The sequence below is a fragment of the Cimex lectularius genome, unplaced genomic scaffold (assembly GCF_000648675.2).
Source record: "Cimex lectularius strain Harlan isolate CLEC.00 unplaced genomic scaffold, Clec_2.1 scaffold41, whole genome shotgun sequence".
In the NCBI taxonomy this organism is placed as follows: Eukaryota; Metazoa; Arthropoda; class Insecta; order Hemiptera; family Cimicidae; genus Cimex; species Cimex lectularius.
The window spans coordinates 3,559,518-3,580,381 of record NW_019393011.1 but is presented as its reverse complement, the minus strand read 5'-3'; the positions used below and the strand labels follow the sequence as shown (position 1 = coordinate 3,580,381).

The following is a 20,864-nucleotide window of genomic DNA, read 5'->3' as shown; positions in this document are numbered from 1 at the left end:
AATGAATTAATCGTATCTTTCTTGCCAAGCTTTCGGCTTTTTATTAAGCCTTCCTCAGGGCTCTACAAATGATTATTTTAATGGTATAGGCAATAAAACAATGTTTGCAGTGAATTTACGGATAATTAAAAAACATAAATAAAAATTAAAATAAAAGCAACACATAGTACCTGAATGTGCCACTTTTATTTTTAATTAAGTATTCATAAGTGCATTGCAAACGTTGTTTTAGTGCGAGACTATGCCAATAAAATAATTATGTTTATTCTTCTGTAGTGCCCTGAGGAAGGTTTAATAAAAAGCCAAAAGATTGTCAAAAAAGAAATGACTACTTCATTTTGAACCACTTACCTGATCCCAATCATCAATTGTTAATCATCACTGGTCGATAATTCTCTGTAAAAATTGAAAATTGCGCTTAAGACCTAAGATGATTCCTTAGGTTCAAAAGCGTAAACTAGCAATAGAGCATACAAAACTGGAAGAGGGAACCCCCTTTAGACAGTTCTAGTAAGAATCACAAGGATTCTAATAAAACTCAATATTAGAATCCATGCGATTGCATCGAGTAGTCATAGGGGTAGCTAAGTGGGATTCTCCTTTTAAACAGAGACTATTTGGTCTCAGAAAGAAAACTGCAGCTTGGAAGAGACAGAAGAGATACTAATTTAAAGCCCTTCCGTTTCATCCCAAGATGTACCTATGGTCGTTTCAGAAGGTCTGGAGCAAACAGACTCTGGCAAGGCCCGAAGGGTCTTTTAGGGTCTGACAGCTCCACCTTCCTAAGAAACACTAAATAAATCAGAAAAAAGGCTGAGAATACTTCAGAAAATAAGAGACAATAACCTGCAAAAAAACTTACTTTACTCGATTTTAGAAAGAAGGGCATGACTACTGGGTGGATTAATCAAGGAAGAAGCAGTTGTGAATTTTCTTAAGCAGATCCCAAAGAAAATTCATTGGGAAAAAGAGGCAGAGCAGTGACGACAACCCCAGCACAGGTGGAGAAAAAGAAGAACCTTCGGCAAAAGCTCTCAGCTTAAAAGATATTGATGTTGGAGGGATATCACGAACCAATAAATAAGACAAGATCGGAGCAGGACCTTTGGGCATACTACCCTCGCTGAGGTGAAATGTCTAATTAATTATTTGTTTTGTTCTAGGAACTAATAATTGGGCTAATCAATACAAGGAAATAAAACTAATTGGAAGTGATGTTAGCTCTTACATAACCTATTACTCACTCGGTCCACCACATTCTAAATAAACCAATACTAACAAAACAGGTGACAACAAATTAGAGCGTAGCACATCCAGATTAAATTATTGTTGGATTTCACAATTTAATCACCCACTCATAAATATTTCAAAACTGGAAAATGTTTTCGATAAATCCCCAACAATTTTTTTCTTCTTTTCTCTTCCAAATTTATTAAAATTAAAGACCCTTTTTTTGAATTTTGATGTTTCATTCTTACAATTAGTTATATAAAATAATACAGTGGAAAACAACAAGCTACATACAAAATGGTTAAAACACATCATGATATGTTATACTGTCTGCGATACTCATTGAACAAATGTCATATTGCATTGCATACTTTCTTGCTCTCTATGTGGACGATTCCCGCCTTCTTCCATTTAAAAGATAAATTGACTGAAATTTCGTTGTAAATAAGTCACGCATGCAAACATTCTTTTCTTAAATTTATACTGATAATATTTTATGAAAACCTTCACATTTATTTTAGATTGAAAAAAATTTTTTTTTCTTTGCAAAGAAATTTTTCTTTCTTTTCAATTCCAAATTTATTAAAATTAAAGACCCTTTTTAGAATTTTTATGTTTCATTCTTACAATTTGTTGTATAAGATAATACAATGGACCAAACAAGCTTAACAAAATCGTTACAAAAATTCATGGTATGTTATAATGTCTGCGATACTCATAGAACAATTGTCCAATGGCTGCCTTCTTTCATTTAACTCAGAGATTGAAAGCTTCAAATCTAACTTATCTCCTCTCAGAATTTCTGCTTGTGTACCCCAACGCTCTATTCTTGGACCTTTTCTCTTTTCCATGGTTCTAAATGATCTTTCATTAGTTCTTTATTTCTTCTAATTTCATCTTGCTGATGACATTTAATGTCCTACAAGCAACATCTTTGCTCAACTGTGAACTTCATTCTCTCAATCATTGGTCAAGAAGTAAGCGCACCTTTTAAACACTAATAAATCCCAGTCCTTATTAATTTCCAATAAGCCCATTAGTACAGATTGCCTATCCCCTCTTCATATCAACGGCTCTCGTATTGTACTGTCTGCAATACTCATAGAATAATTGTTGTATTGCGTTGCATGCTTACTTGCTCTCTATATGGAACTGATGTCTGCCTTATTCCGTTTAAAGGGATAGATTGACTGAAATTTCATTGAACATAAATCCCGGATGAAAACATTCTTTTTTTAAATTTATGCTGATAATATTTTATGAATATTTTCACATTTTTTTAGACTGAAAATTATTTTTTCTTTGCAAGAGGTCTTCTTTAGGCAAGATGTCGTGTGTATTTGGAGGGTGCAGTAAGTTTTCACATCCTAGTCTCTGCAGGGTTGGCATTGCGACATGTGGCCTGGCCTTTTCTTGAAGAAGGATCAGCCCCTTACCAACACTGGACTAATGTTGCAGTTTCCTGTGCTTTTTGTCAATTTCATGGCAATATTTCTCTGCTGTGATAATTTCACCATAATGCGAAATATTATAGTGAACAACCCTGGCAGTACATCACCAACAACCACCTTGTTTGGGTGCAGATTTGGTTTCGGGAAGTGTTTTGGTGCTTCATCCTTGTCCAACAACCGACCTGTATGCCTCCTGTTATCATACAGAATCCATTTCTCATCATATGATGATTGATCATGCGATGATTCGATTAAGAAATGGATCATTGGGGTGGCGCAACAGAAGAGACGTGCAAAATTTAAGGCAATTTTTTGGATATATTTATTGGACTACCTGGATATTTATACTCTTGTTAGTTAGGTTTGTACGTTGTCTTTTACTACCACAAAAAAATGAATACCCTTATTGTCATTTATTGATAACTATTATCAGTAAAGCAAACAAACTAACTTAAATTACTGTGAGCCAACATATGCAAAAAAGTGTTAGAACTAAAAAGCAGTAGGTTTTTAGGGGTGGTACAGCCAGATTGTTAAAGTTTTGAGTTTTCGCTTTTATTATTATTATTTTCTTTTTTTTGACAGGGGCAAGAAAAGTAATAATAATAATAATCTTTTTCCATTTATTAGTTAGTTATTATTTAGTTATTATTATTAATTATTATTCTCCACTTTATGGTCATGTTCGCTGACTTCCAGCCTGATTTATCCGAGTACCCAACAACTACCATTGTTCCGAGACGATCCAACTCAGCATTCTTTAGCTTGATGATGAGATCACCGAAATTTGTTCACAGCCCACAGTGCACTCAGGGAGTCGGTGCATACAAGTTAGGATGAATCCTCCATCGATTGCCCAGTTTGAAGGACTCCTACTTGATATTCCTCATCGGTCGTCTGACACCATACATTCACGCTAATAAATACACTCTTCCTAACAGAACATTTAACACTATGCTTCTCAGCCATTTTGGCTAAGGTCAAAGTGTTGTGAAGTTAGGGGTATTAGATTTTGAAATTTTAATATTTAAAACAAGATTGGGGGTGTTAATTAAACCAGTACCTATTTGAGGAATATTACTGGGAAAAGTAAGATTCTCCCCGATCATCCTGATATGTTTAATAACTCTGGATTTTTTCTGTTATATGCGTTTAGAGATTTCACCATCTTTAGAGGTTGACTGCACACCTGTGTACCTGGTGAATTGATAAAGTTTTACACAGAAACCAGTTGTTGAGGATGAACTTTTTTGCAGAAAAGCGACGTCCCAAGAAAACTCTTAAAAGCAAGAAGGTAGATCACGATTATTTGCGAGGATAAAACTGCAAGTTTAATCTCCATGCACAACTCACCATAATATTTCAAGAGGAATGCGTATGTACATTCATTAAAGCATATAAAAACACAATATTTAATGCAATATCCTCCTAATTTCTTTATTTTAGATTGGTTTTTCACCAAGTGTTGGATGAACAATTGAAAAAAAATTTAACAAAAAAAATTATTTAAGAGTTATTTAATAGAAATAACAAGATTTTTAATTATCTTTAGAGACTCAAAACATTAATCCTGCCTGAACGAAGATTTCGATTCAATGGTTTAGTCGGTGACAAGAGATCTCCAGAATTGTTTTAAATTAAGAAAAATTCGGGCAGAAAATCCGGCAATTATAGCCAGCGAAAATAATGAAAATCATCTGCTTTAAATAAACATATTAAAAAAATTTTCTTATATTTTTAATTTATTTACGTAGATTTTCTAGTTATGAAGGTAAAATTGATCGCACAATGATCAAAGTAGCCAAATTATTGAGAGTGAGAGGTGCAGCTATAAAGGGATTCAGCAGGGCTTCCTCAGATTGTGGGTTGGGATCTGGAAAAGTAAGTAAATATTTAAAAAAATATACGTACATAACCTCCCTCCTTGTTTTGGTATCAGCAAAGAGATGGCAAACATTTTCTCACTTTAGATCATTTTTATGTTCGTCAAATCTTTTTATTCTGTTTTTCTTCGGTTTCTGAAAGTGTACCTTGTAAATTTAATTTCTGCCAATTTCTGGCATAAGAGCAATTTGAAATAACATATTTTTGTAAACTTATTAAATTTCCAGCTCAGAGATTCACTTGCATTTTCCTTGCGCCGTAAATTTTAATCTACCAGATATCAATGATTGTGAAATATTTTATCGTCTATTTATATACCCAGATCTTTGGTTATTCTTTAAAAGACTCTTCAGTCAGTGTTAAATGTGAGCGTTTAGATATATGGCTATCGAAAAGGAAGAATCCATTTTTGGAAAGACTTTCAAAACAGTCATCACATTTCACCACGAATAAGGAAATTTGTCAATTACGAAAAAACATACTCTGAGTTTTAAAATATACCTTCAAATAAAATGTTTACACATAGTGTGTAGTCTTCAATACACCAAAGGGCAAAAAATATTACAGAACAAATTTAATGAAAATAATTATTTGGAGGTGAGATGCTATTGGTGTGACGTAGGTTTGAGAAAAACTTTTTCTTTATGGTGCCAACGTTTCGGTCTTTAATGAGGTCATCTTCAGGGCTCAATGTTTGTTTTCCATGTAGATGTGTCATTCTTGTCTGTCATGTTGAGAGTGCTCAGTTTAATGAGTTCAATGAAAATTCAAATCAATAGATTAAAAATAAGACGAATGTGTGGTGGTTAGTGACTGTTAATCGATAATTATTCAGAAATCGTGAGATGCGGTCTGGTGTGATGTAGGTTTCAGAAAAACATTTTCTTTGTCGTGTCAACGTTTCGATCTTTATTGAGATCATCGTCAGGGCCTGGGATTTATAAACATTATTTACATTTAACAAATGCATGTAGGATATGGAAAAAAGAGAATTTATGCAATGAAAATATATTTTTTATATTCAATCAAAGTATTTCTACTCACTCAAAGTTTTTGTCTTCTGTGTAATTGTGCCAGTCTTGCGTGTTGTGTTGAGAGTGCCAGTGAGATATTGCTGTTTTATGTTTGTATATGTTGGATTTTGAAGAAAATGTTTTTCTGAAACCTACATCACACCAGACTGCATCTCACGATTTCTGAATAGTAATAATAAGACGAATCCAAATCCAATGAATCTCTGATGTACAATAGGTACATGATTATTCATTGTTCTCACATTTTCTACAAATCAGATCGTTCCTTTATATCCTATATACTCTGATATTGCACTAGAAGAAATTCATATTTTTCAAAAGTGAATAAATGTTTATGGTAGATTTTAATTTAAATACATTATGTAATATTCTCTCATTGAATGGGACGTTTTATTTTTTAAAATCAACAATATGCACTGGAATTAAAATGTCATTTTATCTATTATGACTTAAACTAATGATTTTTTTTTTTAGAAAGGAGTGGTTGTCGGCGCTTATGACGGTTGTGCCGAAGGTGAGCTTAAATTAACTCCACGTGCTACCGCAATCGACGAACAAACCGGAGGAAAGTTGTTACAGCTATTGAAAGGGTAATTAATTGTAATAAACATAATAGTGAATAAAAACTAAATATATTCAGTAGGTCGAATAACTAAAAGAGTTTATTTATCACAAGCCAGAGAAATTATCTAGTATTTCAGAAAATGTCAACATGTTTTAATATTTTGTTCCTAAAACTCTGAGTAAAAAAAACTGTATTTATCTTTAAATATAGCCATCAATAATGTATTTAAGTGTGATTTGCCTGTTTATGACGATTCAGTGGATCTTTCAAAAATTGTGATCCTTCTCCACATTGTTTAGGCCAGATCGGCTGAATTGACTTACTGATGAAAGTCTACACATTCCTTAAATATATACATGTTTCAGTTGCTCCGAAATGCTTGACGTAAACATTAATCTTTAACACAGAACAACATAACAGGGTAAAATCTCATCAACATAATATATGAGCTTGCTGCTGGTCGCTAAACGACAGAATGGCAAGAACTTAGATCTATCCCCGGAGGATATATGTTAAGAGAAACCAGCCCATACTTCTATGGGCTGTGCTATTTGGAAAATATTTTCTGCGTTTTATATCTTTTTTTATTGTCTCTCTAGCCCTAATCACGTAAAAATGATTACATTTAAAGTATTTCTTTAACCTATAATTTTGAAATCACTCCTCCACTCTCTATCTCTCTCACTCTCTCTCTCGTCTCTGTCTGTCTGTGTCTTTCTCTCTCTCTCTCTCCCTCTCCCTCTCTCTCTCTCTCTCTCTCGCTCTCTCTCTCTCACTCTCTCTCTCTCTCTCTCTCTCTCTCACACACACACACACACACACACACACACACACACACACACACACACACACACACACACACACACACACACACACCCACATACACACACACACTCACGCACGCACGCATAGAGCATGGAAAAAGCATCATTATGTTAGGAGCAGTTTAGTATTATTTTTGGCGAGGCCTATCTACTACCCCTGGCTAGTAGAAAATTAACTCCAGCCTTTAACTTTATTATAGACATATTAGGATGGTTTGCCGTAGTGGTACATTAAGTTGATGGAATAAAATTTCCCTTCTTAATTCTTCTGGCATACTTTAATGAGAAATGGAGAGTCGTTAGATGCGACGTGGCTGATCCTGAAGATGGAAAAATATCGAGCTTTGGCTATAGGTTTTGGATGGGTCAAAAATTGGTATGAGCTTTTCGATGTGTGATGGGATCAATTAGTTGACAATAGAAATGTTAAGGTCGTTCCGGATGGTCAGGTAAACGTAGTAAGCGTTTTGATCATTTGTCTGAGCGCTTTTATTTGAAAAAATGTGATGGATATTGGGTACATTGGAGGAATACCACAGTGCCAGTCCATGAGTCCAAAGTGGTCGCAGTAATGCCCTGTATTGAGTTAGTTAAGTTTTAACGATCAAACACATTTCAGTTCTAAAAGTCTTCGTCTTAAGCCTTCCCAAGTTTTCTGTTAAGTTGCTGGCTTTCAAGTCTTGTGTGAATGTTCCTCGGTTTTCTGGTACAGTCGTAAGTATCCGACTTGAGTGGAGTCTGTAGCTCCTTGTTATTGATGTCCAGCGGAAGAACTGTTTTTCACTGGGTACATTTCATTCAATCGTTCTTGGCAACAACAAAAATATGTCAACATTGGTTAAGACGATTCAGCCGATGCTAAAACATATGTCGCTTTATAGAAGGCCATGGAAATTATATTTTATTATTCTTCAAATATTCATGAAACGAACTTAATATTATGAAATGTTTCGCTTTTGCCCGACTATTATTTCCCCGCAGAAACAAACAATCCCCCGGTCGATGAAGAATTGTATGGTAGGCTGCGCAATGTATGACCCTAAATTAAAGTTAGGAAAAAATGCAAACTCCCTTCAAACATGCACTCAGAATAACTAATATAAGCATAACTTATTCTAAAATCGTTCGACACTTTCGAGAAATAAACTCTGCCAGAAATGTTGTGTATTTTGTTGGACTCCCGAAGTATTAGAAATTTCTGGATAAAGTCAGGCAGCAACTACATTGTAGAACAAATCGTTAACTATTTAGAGAGAGATTCTGTCAAAAGAAAAAGGTGTGACGACTTATTTCTGTTGGGTTAGAGGACATTCAGGAATAAAAATAAAGATAGTCGGTAGCTAGCAAAGAGTGCCACAAAAGAGGAAAATCTGTTAGAAATTCCGAACCCCCTTCATGATGCACCGACGATTGGCACAAAGATTGGGAAGATACCCGATCAGGAGGTTTTAAGACAGCGAAACCCCAAATCTCCAAAATTCTTTGGTTCCGCCGCACAGATATAACAAAAAAAAGTATTATAATCAACAGGCTACGATGTAACGGGGCTTGGTTTTTTTTTCTGAATCGTTTTGGAGTTAGGGAAACCCTGTTAAGCTCGACATGTCACATCCTTGAGGATATGGAACATAAGATAATGCACTGTAACAAACTATAACTTTCTCAACAAACTTTAACTATAACCCTCACAGAACTATAACTTTCAATGACCTATGCGGAATCGAGAACAATAACAGCCCTCCGGGGGCGTCGGTAGCCGCAACGGTTTAGGCAATGACACGGCGCTCATCACTGTAAGGTAGGTCCCGGGTTCGAATCCAGCGGCCCTGCGTTCGAACCAACATACTGACAAATCGGCTTTTTTTCAAAAACACCGGCACCCTGAGGGTTGATATGACCTCAGCAGTTGCGAACCCTCGTTAAAAAAAAAAAATAATAAAAATAAAAATAATAGCCATCTTGAAATATGCGCAACGCGGACATGTCAATTTAAATTGATAATCATAATGATAAAAAAAAATTAATAAGGATAAAATTAAGGAAAAAGAAATTAAGAAAAAAGGAAAGAAAGAAGAAAGAAAGAAAAGAGATCCCCTATAGTAGATTAATGGCCAATTAGTAATATAAAAAACTTAATGAAACGAAACTCGAATATTTTACTCTTCTTTTTAGGCTATTATTAATGAATAAATATTGGCGAAAATTGGTCTCATGAATATTGTTCTTTTAAACGTATACTATACAACAATGATAAGCTTGATAATAATTATAACATAGTGATGAAATTTTTAATAAAAATTGAATGATTTAAACAATTTTTATCAACAAAATTTGTTGGGATGCATCAGCTTTAATAACTCTACGCTTATAATGCAACATAACGTTGTAATTTCTTCTGCTATTTGGACTGTTTTCGGGCCACCTATGGACAGTGCTATTGACGCGCAAGACCTTTTCGGATGACCCGGTGCACAGATGCTGCCAACGGTCTTCTCTGCTCAATTAATTAATTATACACAATTTTTTCGAAATGAAAAATTTGTGTCACAGGCGGGATTCGAACCCACGACTTTCGGCTAAATACGCCGCTGCTGTACCACTTGAGCTACCTTGACTTCGATCGCCCATGCCACAAACCCATTTTGACTCCCCGTTTATTACAATTGTAAGCATAATTATATATAAACACTTTTATTAACTTCACTAATTTCGTGGTCCGCTTGACCAATTAATATATTACAATTAATTAAGGTTTTTAGTTGAGATAAAAAAAGTCAATGGCACGAGCGGGATTCGAACACACGATCTTCGGCTAGATACGCCGTTGCTCTACCACTTGAGCTATCGTGACCTCGATCCACTCGGACACCAACTTCCTATCTCAACCCCGCCTTTTGAGTTTTCCCTCCTTTTTGCCTTAGGAAGTTGGTGTCCGAGTGGATCGAGGTCGCGATAACTCAAGTGGTAGAGGAGCGGCGAATCTAGCCGAAGATCGTGGGTTCGAATCCCGCTCGTGCCATTGACTTTTTATCTCAACTAAAACCCTTAATTAATTGTAACGTTTGTTAACTATGTTAGCGGGAGTGTGTACGATTCACAGGTGTGATTCCAGATTAATACTAACTCCTTAATTATTTTTATCGTCTTATTCTTCATTATATATTACTCTGTTAATTATACACAATTTACAATTGGAGTAAACGGGGAGTCGAAATGAGGAGATTGTAGCATGGGCGATCGAAGTCACTGTTGCTCAAGAAGTAGAGCAGCGGCGTATATAGCCGAAAGTCGTGGGTTCGAATCCCGCCTGTGACACAAATTTTTCATTTCGAAAAAATTGTGTATAATTAATTGAGTAATTATATAATTAAGAATAAGAAAATTAAAATAATTAAAAAATTAGTATGTCTTCTCTACCTTATCGGCAAGTTCGCTGACTCACATCGACGTATCAGAGTACCCAACAGCTACCGTTGTTCCCAGACGTTCCAGCTCAGCATCTTTTAGAATAAAAGCTTGACGAGGAGATGAACAGAAATTTGTTCGCAGATTGCGTTATTCCAAGTGTCTTTACTTGATATCTCTCTTCGGCCTTTTCAAACCTTATATTCACCCAAATAAATAAACTCAATCCAACAGAAAATTTAACACAAAATATCACGTTTCTCGTCCTTTTGGCTTAAGATCAAATTTGTAGTAAGGCTAGTTAGAGTAGTCTGAACCTTGACGAACACGGAAAATCCTTTTATTAATTAAGAGCAAAAGATTATGTACAATGTTGTATTTGTATAAGTGACTCTCATACAACAAGCAGTCAAAGAAGCTCCCCTCACAGAGGTTTGTTTATTCATGATAATAATATCTAATGGTACCTTCTCAAATATTTTCGATAAGAGAAGAAATAGGCTGATTAGTCGGTAGGAAAAAGAACATTATTGATGGGTTTGTCGGGTTTTGGGATAAGGATGGTATTATTCTTCCAATTAGATTATGAAAACTATGATGAAATTTATATGATTAGCTGTGTTATATATTTAAATGCTACTTTACAAACAAAAATTTTGCCTTGATTTACCATTAAAACTTCATAAAATTGAGTTTCAAATCAGGAATTTGTCGTAGTGTACTAATGGGCGTTGCTTTTACAAAGTACTTTTTACTTATCTACATAATATATTCTTTATCAAAATAGGTCGTAAGGAAATACTTCCTTTAGAGGTTTAAATGTTGATTTTTTTAAGAGGCACTAAAACTATCTTAATACCTCGTTAATTGTACTCAAAAGTAAATTTAATTCACTGTAACCTAATAATTAGAAATTTAGTCAGAGTTATAATTTGAAAAGAGGATGAGTTTCATGTAAATCTTCAGAGTTAAATCTAACGTGAACAGTTTATTTAACATAGTTTGGTAGTAATCTGCCATAGGATGCCTAAACGTTTAAAGAGATTCTTCTCCAAAACAATTTCCTTCAATATCTGGCTAACTTATCAACATGTTATGGAAATTATTAAATTTATGGATCATTTCTACTTTAATATATCGAGAGAATTTAGATGAAATCCGGGTGAGGGCTTATTTGAGAAAAGTTATTGAGCACTTTCTCCAGTAAGCTCATTATCCTTCAAATGACAATATATGATATTTTTTTTCTTTGAATCGTTTGTTCAAATTGCATTTGAAGTATAAAATAAACTCTTTAAATAAATATTTTTCTATTGTATTTGATTCAGTACTTAAAAATCATAATTGATGCTTGTAGGAAAATAACGTTGTGAATACGGCTTCTGGCCATCCTTATTCAAATATTGACCTATGCTCTTATCCTACACCACTTCTTTTCTGTTGCGCAACAAGGACGAGTTGGCATTGTATCATCCGCGACTAGGCGACATTATGTTAGTTTGAATGAAATCGTTTATTGTTAAGTGTAGATAACGATAAATGCCAAAACTAATTTTTTTCGCATTTCTTAACCCGGACTAGATGTTAATTTTGATGGTCAATTATATCTAAAAAATATTTTTGCACGGGAAAAATTGGATAATGCTTTTATCAAGCAAGTCAAAGTTCTTTTAAAAATTGTTCACACTTTATCGGCTTAAAATCAGAGTTGGGCAAAATTTAACTAATTCAATCATGATTAAGAATTTTGATTGAAGTTTAATCATGATTGAATTAGTCATGAGTAAATTAATCATTATATGATTTAATCATAGTTAATTCAATCATGAGATATGACTAAATCATATAATGATTAATTTACTCATGACTAATTCAATCATGATTAAACTTCAATCAAAATTCTTAATCATGATTGAATTAGTTTGATTTGGCCCAACTCTGGCTACAATGACGAACTTAGCAAAATCCAACCGACTCCGGATAAAAATTTTGAGATGAGAGTCGTGCTCAAGGCCAACCTTCAAAAATTGTTACCATAAACGAAAACCAAATTTACATAATTATTCTACATGTCTATTTTATTACAATCAAGATCCATAGATGGTGTATTTTCCAAATAATGTAGAAATCTCTCCTTTTAAGTGGAATAAATTTTATTTCAAAGAAATATTTTTTCCATTGATCGGTTATGTAAACATATTTACTTTTCAAAGCGTAGCTTGTTATAGGATTTTTTTTATTTTATTTTATTATTATTATTATCATTATCTTTATTTTTTGGCTTTTCATAACGACGGAGTTTTACTTATAATTGGAAGATTGATTTTTGTTAAATAAGGTTTTGAAGGATTTTCGTTTTGATGAAATAAATTTCTGTTAGAAAATTTTTTAAAAGTGATGAAGTGTATTTTTCATTTTTTGAGCACCCATTTGAACATGATTTATCGAAATTTAGTCATGACTAACTATATTGTGACTAAATTAGTCATGCCTCGTATTTAATTACTAGTCATGACTAATTTAGTCATCAATCACATATGGTGACTAATGACTAAATTTGTCACTTACTACCAGTCATGACTAACGGTCTGAATGATCAATCATTAATCATTAGACATGTCTAATTTTTGCCCACCACTGCTTAAAATGATAACTTAATTATAAAAAGAGTAATAAATATATTTTTAGTTTTCGTTGGGTGTGTTCAATAATGTTTATTATGTTTTTTAATGTGTTAATAAGTAATATTATACTTCCAAGGGCGCGAGTTTCAGTCCAATAGATGTATTGTACATACACAAAGTATATATTACGTTGTTGTTTTTTTTTCAGTGGCGCAGGAATTAAAAAAGGAACCGCGAGGGTGTTCTCAAACATCCACCACGATTTCATTTCCGTCGCTGTCGCCGGGTTGGGCGAGGAAGGTGTCGGGTACAGCGAGGCCGAGAGTTTAGACATGTGCAAGGAAAATATCCGGTGGGCAGCTGGAATCGGCGCGTACGCCCTCCAGGAGGAGGTGAGTCTTCAAAGGTTTGCTCTGTTTTCACGAACAGACGGTAAATTCTTGCGTTTTTAAAAGGGCATCAGCACGGTATACGTCGAAGAGTTCACGAATACGGAGGCAGCAGCGGAAGGAGCCGCCCTCGCCATTTGGAAATTTCAACCGTATAAATCTAAGGAGGAGCAGATAGTAGTACCAAAGCTAGAGCTGTTTGAAGGAACCGATAGGTAGTGTGTTAATTTTGTTTTATTTTAATAATTAAAAATACATAAAGTAGATAAAGAGTTTTCATTCCAAATTTTCAAGGATAGTGAATACAGGGGGTCCAGAATACACCGAAAAAATTGGGTTACAGTACATCCTAAATAGAGTAAAATGCAATCAACCCAACTGTTCTCAATCCGGTCGGAAGTTATGTACTTTTCCGTATTTTTTCGAAAAAGCCATAAATTTACATTTTTCGAGACCTAGAGCATCTGTTCCAATTTTTAACTACATTTTTGAATTATACATTAAATATCCTATAAAAAGGAGCTATTCGTGACTTCGATCCACTCGGAAATTAAACTGCCTTGAAAAATGGGAAAAAGGTGGGAAAATTCGAAAGATTGGGTTGAGGTGGGAAGTTGGTGTCCGAGTAGATCGAAGTCACGATAGCTCAAGCGGCGTATTTAGCCGAAGGTCGTGGGTTCGAATCCCGCTCGTGACACTGACTTTTTTATCTCAACCAATACCTCACATAAAGATTAAGTAAATTATAAATTTGTAAACAGTTCATACAGAGTAGACATCGGCTTAAAGGTAGTGAATTCATTTTCCTCCCAAATTGTCGGAATTTCATCTCTTAAAACATTTTTTTGTTCTCACAAAACTCTTTATTTGTTTTTAAGAGAGGGATGGCATCGAGGCATGTTGAAGGCCGACAGTCAAAACATAGCCCGGAGGTTGGAAGAAACCCCGGCAAATTTAATGACGCCGATGATGTTCGCACAAGTACGTCCTCAAACCGGTATATGGCTTCATAAGGTTTTCTAAAAATTACCTGTTCTTTTTTAAAGAACGCTTTGGACACTCTTTGCTCGTGCGGCGTCGACGTCGAACTGAGAGAAAGAGACTGGATCGAGACGAAAAAGATGAACGCTTTTTTAATGATGGCCAGAGGATCCTGCGAGGAACCGATCGTACTCGAGCTGAGCTACTGCGGAAGCACTACTGACGACAAACCCGTAATGTTTATCGGTAATCAATGATCGAATTGTATTCTGTGTTGCGTGAGATGAATTTAAAGAAATATTGATTCATTTACTCTTAAAATTATAGTCATGACTTATACTGAAACTTACAATACTAAACAAAAAGATCAAAATGTTTCATCGTTCACTTCCTACTGATCATTTCTATTTATTAATTTATATTAGAAAATGTAATCGTTGGTACATATTTATGTTACAGCAAAAGGGATAACGTTCGACTCTGGAGGGACTTGCTTGAAAAATTGTCTTGGGATGTCCGAGTACAGGGGTGACATGGCTGGAGCTGCCGTCGTGGTCGCAATTTTCAAATGTATTGCCCAAATGTCACTGCCAATAAACGTACGAGGTAAAAACGAAAATAACAACAATTATTATTGAACCAAACCACTATACAATTTGAAATGCATTCTACGTTACTGATTTATATGGCTCTATTTATGCTCTTATATGACGTATATGTTGAGTATTTTATTATTTTTTTTAAATGATGCGTCATTTAGTAAAAGCAATTTTGGTCAAGGTGTCAAGAATAAATATGGGAGACATATAACCTTGAGACTTTTTATACCTTAAATATACATTAACTGAAAATATGTGTAATAAAAATAATTCCGCTAAAAACTTTACTTCGTTTTATTGGCGTTCGTACAGTGTAATTCAACTGCCCTGAAAACATGTTCACCCACTCCCAGTCTCTTTGGATGGTTTCGTAATTAAACCAGAGCAGCCCACAGGGCGTTGACAGTAACATTTAAATTGAAATATTTTTCATGTATATGGGTTTGATATTCGATCCATATTTTTTTTGACGTTTTATAGGGAAAGCTGTAAACAATACACACTTTATCCCTTTGAAACCTGTACGGTAATTGAAATACGAGCCTTTCAAAAATCCTGTACAGACAAATAGAAATGCTGATAAATAAATATAAGGATATAAACACTAGAATCATAGATTTATAGTAATTTATATATTATTTTATTACAGCGATTATTCCTCTTTGTGAGAACATGGTTGGAGGGATGGCAGTCAGACCAGGGGATGTGGTCACCGCTGGCAACGGGAAGACCATCCAAATCGAGGACACGGACAACGAAGGAAGAATAATTCTTCTCGATTCCTTGAATTATGCAAATGTGTACCATCCATGTCTCGTATCAACGATAGCTACTCTTACACGTACGTACCAACAACTCTAATCTGGTTTAAATTTATATAAGTAATGATTTGGTATGATAAAACTGTTGAAGACAAATTTTCTTATAAGAAAATAATAATAGTAAAATGTATTTTCCATAGCTTGATCGTTTCCGATCACTTTGCCCTTTTTACAAAATATGTAGTGCAGTGATAATAGATCCAAAATAATTAGAAACATCATCCTACCAGAGTATGTCAAACCGGGATTTTTAACGTAGTTTATCATTTCATTCAATTAATTGTTCTTTTTATATAAGTTCTTGGTTGAAATGAAAAAGTTAGTGTCACGAGCGGGATTCGAACCCACGACCTTCGGGTCAATACGCCGCTGCCCGAACCACTTGAGACACAGTGACAAGTGGTTAGAGCTGCGGCGTATTGACCCGAAGGTCGTGGGTTCGAATCCCGCTCGTGACACTAACGTTTTCATTTCAACCAAGACCATAAAAAGAATAATTAATTTAAAAAAGTAATTTGGTCAAATAGACCACTAAACGTAATGGATTTACTAGTTTGTTTCTTTCTTAGTGACCTGTTGTTTCATAAATTGTTGAAGTCGCGAGAAGCGGTCAAGAATGAGGTAGTTTAAAAAAACACTTTCATTTTTTGCCGACGTTTCGACCTTTATTCGGGTCATCTTCAGGGCGTAGGTAAATTGCAAACATATGCTGATTGGAAAAAATACAAATTAAGATGAAAATATAAATTTTGAACAATGGATTTCATACTCTCATAAAGTGTGGTGCTATTCTTGTTGTGTCATATTGGTGCTGAAAAAAGTGTGAATTTGTCACACAAATTAAGTAAACTCTCTCCTCAGAACACATTAAAATAGCTTTTAAAAACCATAAAACAGTGCACACACTTTTTTCCTAAGTCAAAGATCCAACACCAACAGCGTATAAATTCAATGTAATTTATAAAATTAATTGTATGAACTGTCCAGCAACAGACATTGGAATTATATCGCAATATCTAGAAAAACGTAAAAAACAACATTTCTATGACTGCGCGTTTCCGCAGTGTGCCATCTTCAGTAGGAACTACTGAGCAGTTAACAAACCCGCGAGTGAAGACGGTTACAATGCCGGTTAAGCATGAGTTTATCGACGCACAGACAAACACGCAGCATTAAATCATTTTTTGGTGCTCGCGATGTTTTGGTAGGTGCGTTACCTGTCTAAACGAAGAACCCTTTTTTCCTTTCCTTTCGCAATTGGCAGCGGAGCTGTGTATACCTTCAGGAAATGGGCTTTATACATGTCTAAATATAAAAATAAATAATAACAATAGCAACAAATTTGATTTATATACATAATTTATTTAATAAATTTAAATATCTAAACTACATTTAAATACAAAACCAAAAATTTTCTATATGCTACGGGGTCGTTCAAGGTTAATAAATATTTATAATTTATTGGTTTGTCCCCATAACGTAAACTATGGATCCGGTTTAACATTTCTTCCATTTGATCATAGTAAGAGGGACAGTTCATTACGATGTGCATATCTTCCTTGGTGTTGCAACATATGCATAAATCTGAACAATGTTGATTTATTCTGACAGGAATGTTCCACAGAACGTACGGTTGCTACGGATTCTGTTCATTGTTGGACATTCTTTTTTTTTTAAGTCCATTTTATCGAACCCTGTGTGAGATTTTTTTAAAGATCGAGATTTAAATATCTCTGCCGGTTCGAAGTTTAGTTTAAAAAATATTTTCCTTACATGTGCTTACCTATACATTTACCTTCCAACAATCAAAATCCCTTGAATAGAACTGGCTACTTCTATTTAAAGTTCAATAAATGTTTGAATAGCCTAATTTTTTATTTTATTTTAACCCGCTTGTTTTCAGGGCCAGACAACGCATTTTGCAAACTTTTCCCGGTAAATCTGCTTAATTTTTAACTGAATTTTAGGGTAGCTAGTTTGTTGAAAACGTGAAATTTTTGGAGAAATTAAGGTGGCCCCTGTGGGTAGGAGACCTTTGCATACCAGGTATTTCGATATTGATTAAAGAAATAGACACTACTATTAACTCATTACAATTAATTAAGGTTTTTAGTTGAGATGAAAATAAGTTAATGGCACGAGCGGGATACGAACCCACGATCTTTGGCTAGGTACGCCGTTGCTCTACCACTTGAGCTATCGTGACCTCGATCCACTCGGACATCAACTTCCTATCTCAACCCCACCTTATGAGTTTTCCCTCCTTTTTGCCATTTTTCAAGGAGAGATTTTTTGAGATAGGAAGTTGATGTCCGAGTGGATCGAGGTCACAATAGCTCAAGTGGTTGAGCAGCGGCGTATCTAGCCGAAGATCGTGGGTTCGGATCCCGCTTGTTCCATTAACTTTTTTTCATCTCAACTAAAAACCTTAATTAATTGTAATGATTTAATTGGTCAAGCGGACCACGAAATTAGTGAACTACTATTAACCTACTCCGGGATTGTTTTTGTGTGAATGGGCATGGTAATACCAGTAATATCATTAATACATTTTGTTACAAGGATATTTGATTAAAATGGATTCATACATTCCAATTAAACAAACAAATGCAATGTTACAAAAAATATGTGTTTATGATAACCCATGAGAACACTGTGCATGAAATTTTGGTAATGTTTTAAACAGCTAAGAATTTCGCATCGATCCATGATGATGTTGGCAATGGTGATGGATGGAAGATACAAGGAAGCGCAGTTTGGGTTCTCCAGGCACTACAGCCATCTGGTTTATTGTACCTTCTTGGTTCCCTAGTTCAATGTATTTGTCTCAATCCTTCTTCTCAGAATTGTTAGGTCATTGACTGTCGCTGCACAATTTCATTCTTTCGGTTTTGTTTCCCGTGCTAGGTTATGTCTCCATTGAACCAACTTATACCACTACACTCTTCTTATCAGGCGTTTTAAATTCAATTTTTATAAAATAATTTCGTTATTATTTTCAGCTGGTATAAGAAGTGGTCTCGGAGGATCGGCAAGCGGCGTTTTTTCAACTTCAGATGCAGTCTGGAGGGAGTTGAACAGGGCCGGATCGGAAACTGGAGACAGGGTTTGGAGGTTCCCGTTTTGGAAATATTATTCCAACTTAGTTACCAGTGAGTGTTGATTATTTGGAAAATAATAATAAATACGCAATTGAAATTGTTTGTTTTTAGATTATGTCGATGTGGACGTCAACAACGTTGGCATGGGAGGAGGCGGAGGTCCTTGCCTCGGAGCCGCCTTTTTGCTGGTAAATTTAAACCAAAAACGACGTACGTCAAAAATTAAAATATTTCTTTTCTATAGGAGTTCGCTCCTTCGGTGGATTTCCTCCACTTAGACATCACGGGCACGGGCCTGATCTCGAACGGTGTTGGATATCCGTACTTGAAAAAGGGACTTATGTCGGGCCGTCCAGTAAGGACTTTGGTCCAGTTCCTATACCAGTTGGCTTGCCCTCACGACAAAGGCGAGGAGTGCTGATAGCCTGAAAAATCAAGTTGCTGCATGTCGCCCTCGCTCCCTGCAAGTTGATCTCTTTTAATCAAAACTGTAGAAGGCTTGACAATTCTTGGCCACCAATTAAAGAAACCGTTCGAAACATTGTTTTATTATTATTTTTAACAGAATTAACACAACTTTACTGTATTCTAAACGTACTTAAACTGTTGATTTGTCAGCATCTTATGAAAATCGTAACACTTTTCTTTCATTTACATATTGGGTACGATCACCACTCAAGAAATCCCGTTTTTAACCAAACTTTTTATTTTTTCAATAATACAAATTTAAAAAATGATAAAATAATAGGATTGAGGAGATTGTTTGCAGTAGAATCAGAGAATAACCAGAGAACAGCCAGAAAAAAAGAGTATGTAGGGTAAGGATTCTTTCCCAGAGGACTTTTTTTGACTTAATGTTATTGTCATTAAAACTCTAAGCTCAGCTAAGCTGACCCTTTACGAAGTTATCTTATTATGATTACAATTGTTTATAAAATATATAAAAAAATAAATGTTTTCTTCCCAATTTTGTAAAAACACTTGAAATTTCCGAAATGAAAATAAATTCTCATGTACCATTTCTAGAATTTCATAAATGAGTTCTAAAAGTTTTTTAGTTTAAAAGTTATACGCATTTTAAACTTTTTTGGACGTTTAATTTTCATAAATTATCTATGAAATAGGTGCTAAACAAGAAATCAAAATCAATTATATCATATTTTAAATTTTAATTATATGTATTCTTTAATAATCTTATTTGTTTTTGAAATTTTGAAAAATTGAGTACTAGAAGTGTAAAACGTGCTTGTGAAAGTGCCAATTGTATTTTACAAAAATTTTGAGAAAAAGGCTTTTTCCCGCATGGCTAAATTCTTAATAGCGGGGTTAATCTCTCCAGCGTTTATAAGTGCTAACTTGCGCCTCCTCCAGCTTTGACAGATGAGTGACTTTAATTAAACCGGCCAATTTCAACCTTGAAGAATTACAATCGAATTTGTGGATAATTACAAAATTGGGTTTGTTGATGATTACATGGGTGGTACAGTCACCCACTTTGGCCTAACATGTTAACACGTCTCATACTCATTAGGAAAGGAAAAAGTATCACAATATTTACATATTAATAAAAAAAACGTACTTCATCAAAGAACATTTAGAAATTTATGTATTTTTACTAATTATTTTTTAATTGAAGTAACAGTTTTTAAGTTATTATTCAGAAATAGTGATATGCGGTCCGGTGTCATGTAGGTTTCCGTAAAACATTTTCTTTATCGTGCCAACGTTTCGATATTTATTGAGAACATCTTCAGCGCCTGGGATTTGCAAGCATTGTTTAAATTTAACAAATACATGTGGGATGTGGAAAAAAGTGAATTTATGCAATGCAAAAAATATCTTTTTTATATTCAATCAAAGAATTTCTACTCACTCAAAGTGTTTGTAAGTGTGCCATTCTTGCGTGTCGTGTTGAGAGTGCCAGTGCATTTTTTGCATTGTATAAATTCACTTTTA

At 34.6% G+C, this 20,864-nt stretch overlaps 1 protein-coding gene across 3 annotated transcripts; it reads left to right on the top strand.

Moving 5' to 3' along the window:
• Positions 1-1,250: 1,250 nt before the first annotated feature.
• Positions 1,251-19,451, top strand: LOC106663900 (cytosol aminopeptidase-like). Of its 3 annotated transcripts, XM_024229770.1 has the most exons (14): positions 1,251-1,286; positions 3,838-3,881; positions 3,938-4,056; positions 4,128-4,562; positions 6,074-6,189; positions 13,226-13,409; positions 13,473-13,621; positions 14,285-14,387; positions 14,453-14,633; positions 14,847-14,993; positions 15,636-15,827; positions 18,810-18,959; positions 19,020-19,096; positions 19,153-19,451. In XM_024229770.1, exons 4-14 carry the CDS (start codon positions 4,470-4,472, stop codon positions 19,327-19,329), a joined length of 1,569 nt encoding a protein of 522 aa, XP_024085538.1. In that variant the 5' UTR covers positions 1,251-1,286; positions 3,838-3,881; positions 3,938-4,056; positions 4,128-4,469; the 3' UTR covers positions 19,330-19,451. The 3 variants fall into 3 exon arrangements, with proteins under 3 accessions (XP_024085538.1, XP_024085539.1, XP_024085541.1); XM_024229771.1 differs by having other exon boundaries at positions 1,260-1,286; positions 3,838-4,056; XM_024229773.1 differs by lacking the exon at positions 1,251-1,286 and having other exon boundaries at positions 3,785-4,056.
• The last annotated feature ends 1,413 nt before the right edge of the window (positions 19,452-20,864 follow it).

Excerpts from the sequence above, each read along its gene's own strand:
- LOC106663900 (XM_024229770.1), top strand. The coding sequence starts at position 4,470 with ATGATCAAAGTAGCCAAATTATTGAGAGTGAGAGGTGCAGCTATAAAG. Across the intron at positions 4,563-6,073 it reads GTGGGTTGGGATCTGGAAAA|AAAGGAGTGGTTGTCGGCGC; the intron begins GTAAGTAAATAT and ends TTTTTTTTTTAG. Across the intron at positions 13,410-13,472 it reads CGTACGCCCTCCAGGAGGAG|GGCATCAGCACGGTATACGT; the intron begins GTGAGTCTTCAA and ends CGTTTTTAAAAG.